Below are 12,983 nucleotides of genomic sequence, written 5' to 3' on the forward strand. Positions count from 1 at the left end.
GGGGGGGCAGCGAGCACCTGGGGAAGGGGCTGGAGGGCAGGCGACCTCTGTTCCGGGGGCCTCCTGTTCCTGGGGTCCTTGCACTCCAGCCCCTCCGCACATGGGAAGTCAGGGTTCCACAGAGGGGGAGCTGGCTTTTGTCCATCCTGCTCACTCACTGGCGTTTATGTCAACATGGACTCATGGTCCGCTGGGCTCACTGAACAGCCTCAGCCTCCTCCCTGGCCAGTGGTGCCTCTCCAGCGCGGCGGGGGCGGGGCTTACACCAGCGTCCGCCCACTTCTGGAGGCAGCCAGGTCTCTGCAGGGGCCAGGGTCACCCGCGGCTTCCCGCACATTCCTTGTTTGGGACCTGGGACTAGCCAGCCACCCTGGACAGTCAGTGACCATCTTACTCCGTGGCTCCTCTTGCCTTCTGTCTGGCTGGACCCCGGCGCCTCCTAGCTGGCCAATAAGAAGTTGGGGTTGGGACTTCTGGTGGGCCCTCGAGTGTTTGCCTGCACCGCCATGGCGAGGGTTGCGGGTTAAGTGCAGCTTCTTCCCTTGCTCTCACGGCTTGCTTCGAAGAACGGTCTCTGCATCTGCCCTAATTGTGTCCATCGTTTCTGGCCCTCTACCAGGTTTGCGGTGGCGTTCACAGAGGCCATGAAGGAGGCGGCTCACCGGCAGTGGGTATGTGTTGTTGGAGTTGCGTCTGGTGCAGGCTGCAAGGGTGTCCTGGGGCCGCAGGCTGGGCAGGGCGGTTCCCCTCAGGGCCACCTGCCGTGGCCAGCGCTGAACTCACTTCCTATACAGATTTTTTAGTTTGTGCAAATACCGTGAACGTGCCACTGAGGCTTTCTGATGCCCAAAGTGCATGGCGTGGACCCCCACCACCTGACTGCCCACCCTGTTTTCTGGCCATGGGCGTCTGCAGGCACTTTGTGAAGGCTGAACCACCCCCAGACACAGAGTGTGCTGGTCCCTCTGCACAGCTTCATTCCATAAAGCCGGGACTATTTATGGGGGTGCCTTTAAGGAGCAGAGGGCTCGTGGCTCTCCAAGTGAATTCACACACTGATCACCTTAATCCTCATGTGGTAGGGGCAGAGGGGCAGTTGGGGGGAGGGTGCCTCCATGCTCCTGGGGGTCCCTCCTGGTGGTCTTGAGACCACAGGGCAGTGAGGAGGTCCCTTGATAACCAGCCATGCTGAGTGCTTCCCCCTGAGGTGACCACCTCTCTTTCCCGTGGTTCCTGAAGACGGGTAAAGTGGATCCACCATGCGCCCCCTCACTGTCAGTGAATGTTATCCCTGGCTGGACATGGTGAGGATGCCCAGGGCTGACACCCGTTCTCCAGTCTTCCCCGCGCTCCTCCTCTGGCCGCATTGCTGCCTGTCCAGAGTATGTCAAAACCACAGCCGCTTCCTGGAATAGGTGTCATTCACCTTGTAAACATACCTCAGTATATTTTTCCATGTAAACACCACATTGTGGGTGATTTTGTGTGGGTTGGCCATGGCAGGGAAGGGAGAAAGAAAGAAAGGGGGACTTGGGAGCACCAGTGAGCTTTTCATCAGTATATTTTGAAGCGACCGAGTAAAGGAAGGGCAGAGAGGTCCCTCTGGGGGTTCAGGTGGATGGAGTCAGGTGTGCGCTGGGGTGCAAGTCCAGGACTCCGGTGAGGGTGGGTGGAGGCACAGAGCTGGGCCCTGGTGTCAAGGTCAGAGCTGATGTACGAGAACAGCCCCTCTGGGGCTGCCACGTTTAGGCGGACTGAGAACCAGGAGCCCCGGGTGGTTGGCAGGGCAGGTGTGGCAGGGTTGAGCCAAGACATCTTCATCTCAATGCTCCCCAGATTTACCTGTCACTCAGGTTCTCCTGCAGGGGTTGCTTATACCTGAGGGTATGGTCCCTGGTCAGCATCCTTTGTTTTTAGAAACATACTCTTCAACTACAGCCACAAGGATCGGGGAAGTTGAGAAGTCAGCAAAGAGCCAAATTGGAAGTCAGCAAAATTGGTCTTAGATGCTGTGTAAGGGGCACTGGAATGGAAGCTCATGAGAGGTGGGGCGTGGGTTTGAGTTCGTGGTTCAAAGTGGTGGATTAGTTATCAAATTTACCTGGGAACCTGTTCTTTCAGCTTTCTGTACCTTGGTAGATGATTTCTCCATAAGGGTCAGCTTAGTACCTTTATCTGACTGTTTTTTTGCAGATGGAAAACTGTGTCATTAATAGAAAGGTTCATTACTGAGCCAGGCGGATGTAACAATTTATGATGTTTTTTTTTGTGGAGGGATTTCTGTCACTTCCATGTTCTGAGCAGCAATACTGGTCTGAGAAAGCTTTGCTCATTGTTTGTGAATTGCCGACCTTGGTTATAGTTTTGTGCTCTTTGATTTAGGGAACAGGCTCAGTCCAAGTCATAACTAATCCTACTTCATTATTCTCCAGCAAGAATCAAATGCTGATCATTACACATTAGAAAAGTGTATAGCAATTATTTACTGCTTTGTGACTTCAGAAGAGGGGATAAATGTAAGCATTACAGAGCAGGGAGAGAACCCTAGATGTGCCCACTGTAAATAGGTTCTGTCATCTGCCTCATCAAGACAAAACATATACGACTTTTAATGGAAAGGAACTTCATACAATGAGTGTTCAATACAGAAAAGGCAAAGAATAAAGTTTCTAAATTAAACACCTGAAGTTTACCATCACCTCGTAGGTAAAAGTCCACCCAAAGGGGATTGACCCAGAGCAAGGCCTGAAAGCCTGTCACAGGTCTAAAGCTCCTTCTGGAGGGGACCCATAGGAAATGGCAGACAAGTCTGGGAGGAAAAGAACAAAATCAAAATCAAGATAAACACGGCCATAGTGAACCTCCACCCGGGTCTCTCACTCATGTCTGCTTCAACCAGTCCAGGACCGAGAAACAGCCGCTTCGTCACATGTCTCTCTGTTCCCTGAGCCTCCCTCAGGGCTCCTCTGGCTTCATCCTGCTTCCTTCCTCTTCTGTCTCCTCTCCAGATCCTTCTCCTCCCTGCTCAGCTCCACCCTCCTTTGGGTGGGTTGGGGGACCTGGAACCTCTCCTTTTCCTGCAGACCACACTGTTATATTAGAAAGGGGTTTTGCAAACAAATATAGCTTTGAGCATAAAATCTAGTTTAATACTTGTCTCAAGCTTTGCTTATATAAGAGCTTACCTTGGGCCTCCCTGGTGGTTCAAGAAGTTAAAGCAAGCACTGTGAAGCTATCCATGGCCACTGTAGCACAAGTTTGATCCCCAGCCATGGAGGTGACCCACATGGTGCAGCAGACCTCTCCTGTCTCACCTGCTGCTCCCCTCAGCAGTGTAACTCAGTCAGTCTGCCTGTTCTGCTCCCCACTCTCTCTCTGGTGAAACCTCTCTCCTTCCACACCTCTGGTCTGTACCCCGGTTCTGTATGCATAAATAAATAAATCTAAAAAAAAAAAAGAGAGAGATACAACAACAGTAATAATAGCTGACATATATCATCTGTTTCAAGGTAGCTCTTTCTAAAAAGCAAGCAAACAAAAAAGTCTGTTGGGAGAAACCAGTACTTGGAAAGTCCTATACTCAGGGGAGGGTCTATTATCAGACAGGTGCAGGGTGAAACCAGCTGAAGGGAGCTCTGCTCGTGGGGTCAGGTACGCCACCCCCATTTCCACCTGTGACAACAAGCATGGGCTTTTGTCTACCAGGGAAAATAACCTGAGCTTATGGTCCAGGTAGTTTATTGGGTCTCTTTATGGAGACCTGGTGGATTTATTGGATCCCTGCCCATGTAGTTCAGTTTAGTCCCCGGGGCGACTGAGACCCCCAAACTCTCCTGGTTGGGCCCTCTGGCCTGGGCTGGTCCCTTGGACAGTTGCTGTGACCAGCCCTCCCCAGCGATGATGCAGACTGTCCCCAGGGCCCGAGTGCAAAGGCCACCCCCCCTGGCCTATACTCTGCACACCCACCATCTCCAAATCCTGCTACTTCAGGATAATATTAGTGTAAACTTCCCAATGAGATAGTTTACATTTTTCAGTTCAATTTGAGATCTATTGTCCATTTTGTATTCATAGTGCTTCTGGGTGCCCCACCCCCATGGTCTTGTGTCTGTGGCTGACACGGTGGACTCATCTCCACACTGGACTCATTGAGGAGAGTGACCTGCTTCCAGATTTCCAAAACCTGTGCTCCTATGAAATTTGATAGCGGGGGACATATTAGCAGAACTGCCCCAAGAACAGGCTTACTTAACAAATCATGGGTTAATTTCAGCCCCCATTTAGGGGACTGTTTGTGATTGATCTGTCTGATGGACTTGGCACAAACTCATTTTGGGGTATTTCTTTTTTAAAAAAGATTTATTTATGCATACCAGAGCTGGGGGACAGGCCACAGGTGTCAGGTAGTGGGTGAGAGGATTCCCCAGAGACAGAATGGGGAGCAGAACAGGCAGATCTACTAAAGTACACTACGGAGGGGAGCAGCGGAGAGACAGAAGAGATCTGCTGTGCCCTGTGGGCCAGTTCCCTGGCTGGGGATGGAACTCAGGCCACAGTGGCTGTGGATAGCTTCATAGTGCTGAGACTTAACCCTAGCATCACCAGGGAGGCCTTCAATGAAGATGGTTTTATTGGATCTCTTTTAATGCTAAATGCTTCTGTTTAGGCCAAGCTATTATTTTGTAGGGTTATTTCCTGACACAACACCCACTTGTGAAGGGAGGCCCAAGTGGGCCCGTGGGGTCCAGCAGACAGGTTGTCAGTGTTTATCATGCAGGTCCAGCGCTGGCTCGTTCCGTGCGGCACTGATCTGCGGGTGTGTGAGCGGACATTCTGAGAACTGGATTCACTGCACTGGAGATACGCAATTTTGACTCCTTATCACCCTATGCGGCAGGCATTCAGAATGCAAAATTGGGTACTCTAGTCCGAGTTTAGAACGTCTTCCTAAACTCACCAGACGTTCAGCAGAAAATGTAAATAATTCACACACACCAAATCAAAATAGGTCAGAGGCATCTCTGAGTGGCGGGCCCCTTTGTCTACAGAAGCGATGATTATTATTTAATAGGTCTCACTAGGCTCAAAGCCCCACAGGCCTATGAAACATGTAACTGCTCTGTTCACAGGCCTTTTCTAATAAGTGCTCCGCTAAGAGCACTTTCTCCAAATTCAAATATTTATGAACCATTGAAAAGAACATTGAGTTGGAAGGACCTCCCTGGCGGCACAGGGGTTAAGTCTCAGTGCTCTCAAGCTATGGGCAGCCATTGCAGCCTGAGTTCGATCCCAGGCCAGAGAGTTGACCCACATGATGCAGGCCTCTCCTGAGGGGAGCCCGCTGCTCCCCACAGCTGTGTATGTCATTGGATCTGCCCATTCTGCTCCCCATTTGTCTCTGGTGAATTCTCTCATGCCTCCACACCTCCAGCTTGCACCCCAATTCTTAAATAAATAAATAAATCATTAAAAAAATTGAGCTGGAGTAAAGTTATCAAATTCTCGAAAGCACAGTGGTGTCCACGTGGTCCATCCATGCCTTAAGCTGAAGGGTACTAAGCTTGGCTTCCTGGCGTTCACTTCTAGTGAAAAGTTTTTTTTTTTTAATTTTTGAAATCTTTGAGTTGCTGACTTCTGGCACCTAAATTATGCTCAGTGCTTTAGTGCTTGTTCAAGAAGGTTCTGAAAGCTGCTGTATGAGACGATATGCCAAGCATGATTCTGCTTTCAGGGTGTCTGATGGCTCCTGGCAATTCTTTTGGAATCAAATGCTGACACGAGGCAGACTGTGTCAGGTCCCTGTGCCCAGCCCCTGGTGCAGGGGGCTCAAGCCCACCCAGGCCCAGCAGCCACCCCAGGGTGGGACTCGCGCTGACCTGCTCACCGCACACCCGCCCCTCACACCTTGAGCCTGCGTCCTGGCATCTCCAAGCTTCCTCTTGGCGTGCAGGTCTTTTAGAGTTATCTCTACCATCAGGGGACCTTGGTACCCTTTCTCTCCTCGTGCACCCTTAGGCCCCTCTTCTGGACACTGCCATCCCTTCCCCAGTGACTGTGTGAAGAACTCCAGGGATGAGTCAGCCCTGTGACATTCGGTGTCTGCCAGGACACCCCTTTAGTGACTGCCTGCTATTAGGGATTCGCATTCCACTTCATCTACTGAGTGAGAGGCACTTGTTCTTCCGTTAGAAAGTGATGCCTATGGCAGCAGCTAGGTGCCTTCCATCACCCCTCCCTGCCAATAAATGCTTAGAAAGTGTCCTCAGGTGACACACCAGCACTCCACTAGCCAGAAGAGGAATGTCCACATTTATTTGGCACCACTGAATACAGACATCCTTAGGGCTGTGTGTAAAGGAGCCCTGGGTTGTGGTCATTGGTCAGGATGATGTCTTTTGGGCAGTGAGGGCAGACTCCCTAAGAGCCTTCCCCAGCACTTGACCACTCAGGTCTCTGGAACTGCTTTTTAGGTGTCCACATGTTTATTTAATGCCTCATCAGAAACCAGCCACCCAAATGAAAGACTTGGGATGTCTCATTGATACCTCCAGTACAAAGCAGAATTTTCTGCAAGTGTGATGTCTACTTCCTGCAAAGTAAACCTGTTTTTGTGAGGCTTTAGGGCCTCCCCCCCCACCACACACACACAGGGGTTTGATCGCTGGGCATCATGTAAACATAGGCAGGGCCAAGCAGCAGCAGGAATGTCTCCAGAGGAGGCCACAGGCTGTCTGGCAAGTTGGATGCCTTGTCCTGGAGACCAGAGCATCTTAATTCTGAGACTCCCAACACCTACACGAATGAATGGTTTTTAATCACTTCTGTTAAGACTGGCTAGCTTTGGGGCCTCCCTGGTGACCTAAGGGTTAAGTCTCAGGTTATTACCACTGTGGCCTGAGTTCTATCCCTGACCAGGGAGCTGACACACAAACGGTGCAGCAGACCTCACCTGTCTCCCTGCTGCTCCCCTCAGCAATGAATTTCAGTGAATCTGCCTGTTCTGCTCCCCACTATGTCTCTGGGGAATCTATTCACACCCCACAACTCTGGACTATCCCCCAGTTCTTGTATGCATTAAAAAATATGTATGTCCAGGGCTCTCCATGGTGCTGCAAGGGGTATGACTAAGTACTGCAAGCTGGCCACAGCCACTTCAATGTGAGTTCGATCCCCAGCCCTGCAGGTGACGGCGTGGCAGACCTCTCCCGGCCAGCCCACTGATCCCCTCAGCAGTGTATTTTGTTGATCGGCCTATTCTTCTCCCCACTCTGTCTCTGGTGAATCCTCTCACCACCCCTGCACCTCTGGCTTGTACCCCAGTTCTGTATTCATAAATAAACAAATGTTAAATATATATATGCCCAGGCCTAGATATTCTAAGCACTTTGTACTGATGGGCCAGGATTCCCTTTGAGCAACTTGGAAGCTTTAGCAAGTGATTTTAACAAAGCCAAGTCAGAACTTGTACTTCCAAGAAAAATTTATATTTTTGCCTCCTGTACAGTATGTCTTTGTGCATAAATGTCAAAACCAATATTTATTGCCATTTCTCCTTGCAATAAGCTTCACTGCAGAAGGTTAAATTAATCAAAAGTGAGAAATCTTTTAGTTGTGGCTGCCTGTTATTCTATTATAAAAAGACATAAATTAGCATTTGGGTCTGTTACAAAGTTACATATATTTATAGCTCTGTATCCAACAGGACACTAGCTTTTTATATCTGGTAACCGGCCAACTTCAGTAATGGCTTCTCAGAGACATATAAGGGGAAGCCCCCCTTCCCCAGACTCCTTTACTTTATGCATCAATGAGTTAATCCTGCAGGCTGGTGACACACAAGACTTTGGCTTGTGAGTTATTTCATGGTGAGCCAAACCACCATCCATATCGGGCAAGGAAAGCTGATTTGTATTTAGAACATTTCAATGGAAAATGCTTTTCAAACTCAAGTCGAGCCAGCTGGCCTTGGCCTCATCTCTTGGATGACAATGCCTGCAAATAACCCACGTCCGGGCATTTCTTGTTCTCTGACTCGATTTTCTTGATTTAGTTGGATGACATTGGTTTAAAAGCCTGTATAGGACTTGACACTTATTTGTACGGGTTTTCAGTCAATTTTGGAGAAACCGCTCAGAGACGGGTCAAGCCCAAAAGAACAGCCCAGAAGTCCTCACGTCCAGTCAGTCATTCCGCTTGGGATCTCTGTGTGATTCATTCATCTGTGTTTGTAGAGAAAGGACTGTTTCAGAAGGGGCACGGGGGCTGTTCGGGGGTCCAGTGCCCGGCCGTGCTCCTGGCAGGATAGGGGCATGACTGGATGCCCCATTTTGCCACCCTCAGGCCACATCTATTGATGCATAAATGACACTGAACCTGGTGCCACACCCCACACCAACTTCTGAGTTAAGGGCCACTCCACCGCGCTTGGAGCCCGCCTCGCTGCCTTTGCCTGGCCAGAGGTGCTCTCGGCCGGCCACAGCGCCTGTGGCCAAGTTGCCTTCTGCCTTCGAGGGAAAAGTGGTTAAACCAAGGGTGTATTCTGGGGCTGGGCACTGCAGCTCCTAATATCAGCGGTTTGCTATTCGCCTTTTATCCCATGAAATTTAATGTCTTTTTAACTACAAGAGAAGAGATTTTTGAACTTTTTATTTTTTTTTAATGCTTTGCAATTTTAAGGTGCACGGGCATTCCTGCCCTTCGATGAACTGGGGAATCTCAGCTGCTCCCTCCGAGACCCCAGCCCCTCCTGCTGCCGGAACCTGGGGCTGGGCCGAGGGTGACCGGGCAGCCCATGCCGCCTCTTCCCAGCCAGCCTCCCTCTCCTGGAGCTAGTCCCCCGAATGTGAGGCTCAGGAGCTGTGGGTCCACTTCCACAGACCTGTGAGGTCCCTCCCAGGGCCCATTGTCAGGCCGTGGCCATGATGGCCGTCCACTCACCAGCTGGCATCTCCTGCACTGACCTGTGGCTCTGGCCACGGGCAGGAAGATGCACTTGGCATTGTGACCAATGCCTTAAGAGAAGCCGCACTGGTGTCATTTGGACCTCCAGCCCTATACAGGGCCCCTCACTCTGAACCCGCCTCCCCTGCTTCCACCCTAACATCTTGACTTTAGTATTATTGGGGCCGCGCTTTCAAAGTGAACTCAAGAAACGGATTCTTTTTCTCTCTAGTAGCTTTCTGAAGTTTTGCCAACTTCACGAGGTTTTACCTGGCACCAGGAGGACTAGTAAGTTTCTGTCTTGGTGCCAATGTCTAGAGCAGCCCCTGCCAGCCTTGCCTTCTCCCTCCTCGCCAACAAGGCTATGGTGGGGTCCTTGCAGGACCCCCCATCAGTGTCTCACACTCATGAAGAAGCTGCGCTGGTGACTGTTGCTCAACCTGCACAACCTTGGGGTCACTCTTCTCCCCCCACTTCATCTACCTCCTCCCCACCCTCCCAACTCCCCTCCCTACTCTCTCTCTGCCTCTCCCTCTGCCTCCCCTCCCCACTTCCCTTGTCCAAGACTGGGGGGGGGTTCTTATCCTTTAGGGGTTGCACCCCAAATGTCCTGCTTCTCCTCCTGGGCTCTAGATGGGGTTGCCCCTTGCATGTTCTGCGCTGAGCTTCGATAACCTTTCTACTAACAGAGTGTGTAGCCTTGTAGTGCCTTCAGCCTAACGGAGGGGCTTCTATGCTTCCCAGCGGAGCTGACAGCTGACGTGTGATGGGCCGGATCCCCTAGGGCAGAGGTGACTCTGTCCCCGCAGAGTGACTGGTGTGTGAGCGGCTGTGGGGCTGATTCTTTGGGTGGTTTTCCTAGACAATTCTTGGGTGAACATTTTGATTTTATAAAGCTGTTACAATGGACCGTCAAATTTACTGCCTTCCTTTCTCCTTTTTTCAAAGCCGCACGTGCAGGGTAAGATCTACGTCCAGAGTCAAGGTGAGGCTTTCCCGATGCGTATACAACATGAAAATGGACCCTCATCTTTGGGATTCTCTAGAAAGTGTATGGATGATAATGGGGTGCCTGAGACGCAACCCCGATTAGTCGGAGGATTCTTTTGTTTACTTTGTGAGAGTAATTGTCAGGGGTGTTGGGAAGCCCACAGAAGAGGGATTTGTGCTGGCCATCACTCAGCAAATGAACAGCAGCGAGGGCCCCTTCCTCCTGGGTTTTGGTCACCTAACCAAAGTTGAGCTGCTCTTTCAGTCTGGGGAGTCTGGGGCCCTGGCTCACCAAGCCCTCCCAGAGGCGCCTTTGATGAGCTTTCATGAAGTCCTAGCATCTCCCAAACTGCCGGGCAACCTCCAAGGGGTCCGACAGAAACCATGGAGGGAGTGTCTCTGAGGGGGCTGCAGGTGGGCATGCCACAATGGAGAGCTCAAGCCTCGGGGTCCTCATGGCCCTGAGCCCCCAGGCTGGCCTCAGCCCGCCTCTGCACAGCGCACATTACCTGGTGCTGTTGCCCCTGACTTCAGCAACATGTTCAGCTACAGACTCATCAAGTAAACCCATTCTCCGACCTCCCCTTTTTAAGGAGGGTGCACCAGTACAAGCGTGTGTAGGGATCAAGGCTGGGGGTGGGGCTCCCTGTCTTTGGCCAGGGTCTGATTGACACCAGGGACCAGCAGCCTTGCTGTTCTGCTTGCACCCCTCAGCCTGTTGAATGTGCTAGCACTTGTTTGAACCCCTGTTTGCAGCCGGATGAACTGCAGGAGCCCACCTGCTCCACAACCCTTTGGGGTTTCCAGGACCATGTGGGAAGCGCCTCAGACCCCGGTCCACACCAAGTAACTCGCATCACAGCACCGTGACCTCCATGTCTTCTCTTCCTTTTGACCCAGGAGTTGCAGCTGTGCCGAACCCCACCTTTAACTGGGACGCCTTTCTGCAGCGCTTGGGTAAGAGACCCTTCTCCGGGACCTGGTGAAGGGCACCTGTCCATGCTGTCCATTACCTTCCAGCCTCACTGGCCCTGGGCAGTAATGGACAGGCTTGTTTCACATGGGACATGGGGAAGGAGAACAGTTTCATTCTCTGGCCTCAGAGACAGCCCTCGGGGCGGCCTCCTGGCTGGCGGGCTGCAAAAGCCTGGGCCTTCGGAGCTGCCCTCCCCACCTTGAAATTTGGGTGCTGCCGCTGGCCCTCCTTCCCCTGCGGCTGCTGGCCTCAGGCATCCATGGCTTTATCAGTTGCTCACAGGAGAAAATGACCACTGAGAAGGTGTGAGAAGAGCAGAGAAAGCCTCAGCACCAAGCAGAGCTGCTACTGGTGTTGGGGTGGCCTGTTCTCGGCAATTTCATGTGTTTATATAGAAACATACATTTTTTAAGATTTATTTATTTGTGCATACAGAACTGGGGTACAGGCCACAGGTGCAGGGACGGTGAGAGGATTCACCAGAGACAGAGTGGGCAGCAGAATAGGCAGATTGATGAAATCCACTGCTGAGGGGAACAGCGGGCAGGTCAGGAGAGGTCTGCCGCGCCATGTGGGTCAGCTCCCTGCTGGGGGATTGAACTTGTATTGCGGTGGCTGCAGATGGCTTCATAGTGTTTCACTTTATCCCCTTGCGCCACCAGGGAGGTCCCCCCATCATGAGTTTTTAAATGACTTTCTGGCATTATTTTGAATTCTATACATTTATTTGACAGACTCTTTTTTATTATTTTTATTTTATGATTTTTTATCCTTTTTTATGTCACCATGAAGAAGCTAAGACTTCAGTGTTCATCTGTGTTCACTGTTTTCTTAAAGACACAGTACGTAAATGGAATCTGTGTCAGAGGGTGCCCCGAACCCAGGTTCAAACCTTTGTCCCTGAGTGGGGGCAGGGCCCACAGGATGCTCTCAGCAGCTTCCCTGCCGGGGCCTCGGGCTCACCTGCCACGTGCTTACCTTGCCGGGGCTGACCGAGTACCACTGACCGTCAACATGATTGTATTGCACGGTAGCTGGAAGCCGGACAGTGTGGCCATGCCCACATGAGGCCCATAGTGGACCCTGGCCTGTATTGGCTTTAGGGACTGACTAGCCTAGAAATTGGGGGAAGGTGCTAGAATAACTCAATTTGACTTACTAGAAGACTACTGTTTTGACCTAAAATTTTTCTCCCTGGAGACGCCAAAAGGTGGCATAATCAGGAAGGACCAACCGCAGGGACTGCTTCCTGGGGTGGCAGGGACCAGAGGTGCCCCATGATCACAGCCGGCAGGGTCGGGGTGCAGGTGCTGCTGAGAACGTCAGAGCAGAAACTGAATGCAAAATCCAAGCCTCCTGGCCCCTCACACGTGGATGCCCCAAGTCCTTTGCTCCCCAAACAGCAAACTAGGTCCCTGCCACATTCTCTGCCAATGCTGGCTTCCCTTGAAGAGGAAGCACTCGTAAGCGTTTCATTGGGTTTGATTTCTGATGTGTGCACGTCCATCCCAGCCACAGCACTGAGTCAGAATTACAGCCAAGCCCGTCCCCCGCCCCGTGTCTTACCACACAGGGGCACCAGCACCCGGCTCAGGCCTGGGCCATGTCCCCCTCCCCACATGCTGGGTATTTCTCCTCTGGTGCCTCGCAGGACACGGTGGCACCTCACAAGACTCCTAACTCCCAGAGGGATGGTTGGTCCCAGACTCTGTACCGTGGGGTGTTCCGTGGGTCTTCCCTGGAGTGGTTAGTGTGGCACCAGGAGATTTAATCTGCTCCGAGGAACATTTCCTTCGAGACCCACTTGGCTGCAGCTCTGGCTTACGTGTGCGAACAGGAGCTGTGGGTGTGTGCCAAGGTGCAGGCCTGGCTGCTGTGGCTGTTTCCCTCCCCACCCCACCCCCACCTCCGCCATGCTGGGTTGCAGCCCTGAGGGATATCCAGGGCCTGGCCAGTGGCTCTGTCTCTTGTGGTCGGCATTTGCATGGTAGGTGAGGTCCTCTGTCTCTGTCGTGTTGCAGACCTGGTGGTGAAGGGGCCTTGCACGCTCTGCCGGGCACTTGAGCCTGAGACATGC

The 12,983-nt window shown here is 51.8% G+C and overlaps 1 protein-coding gene across 1 annotated transcript in view; it reads left to right on the forward strand.

The window, feature by feature from the left end:
- GLT1D1 (glycosyltransferase 1 domain containing 1) overlaps window positions 1-12,983 on the forward strand; it is a 45,650-nt gene that overhangs the window by 6,904 nt on the left and 25,763 nt on the right. Inside the window, exons 4-6 of the mRNA XM_004690638.2 lie at window positions 620-671; window positions 9,889-9,925; window positions 10,831-10,887. Of these exons, the coding sequence (XP_004690695.1) occupies window positions 620-671; window positions 9,889-9,925; window positions 10,831-10,887 (146 nt within the window). The remainder of the gene's footprint in view (window positions 1-619; window positions 672-9,888; window positions 9,926-10,830; window positions 10,888-12,983) is intronic.

Source organism: Condylura cristata, unplaced genomic scaffold (assembly GCF_000260355.1).
Source record: "Condylura cristata isolate star-nosed mole 26May11 unplaced genomic scaffold, ConCri1.0 scaffold00029, whole genome shotgun sequence".
Lineage (NCBI taxonomy): Eukaryota > Metazoa > Chordata > Mammalia > Eulipotyphla > Talpidae > Condylura > Condylura cristata.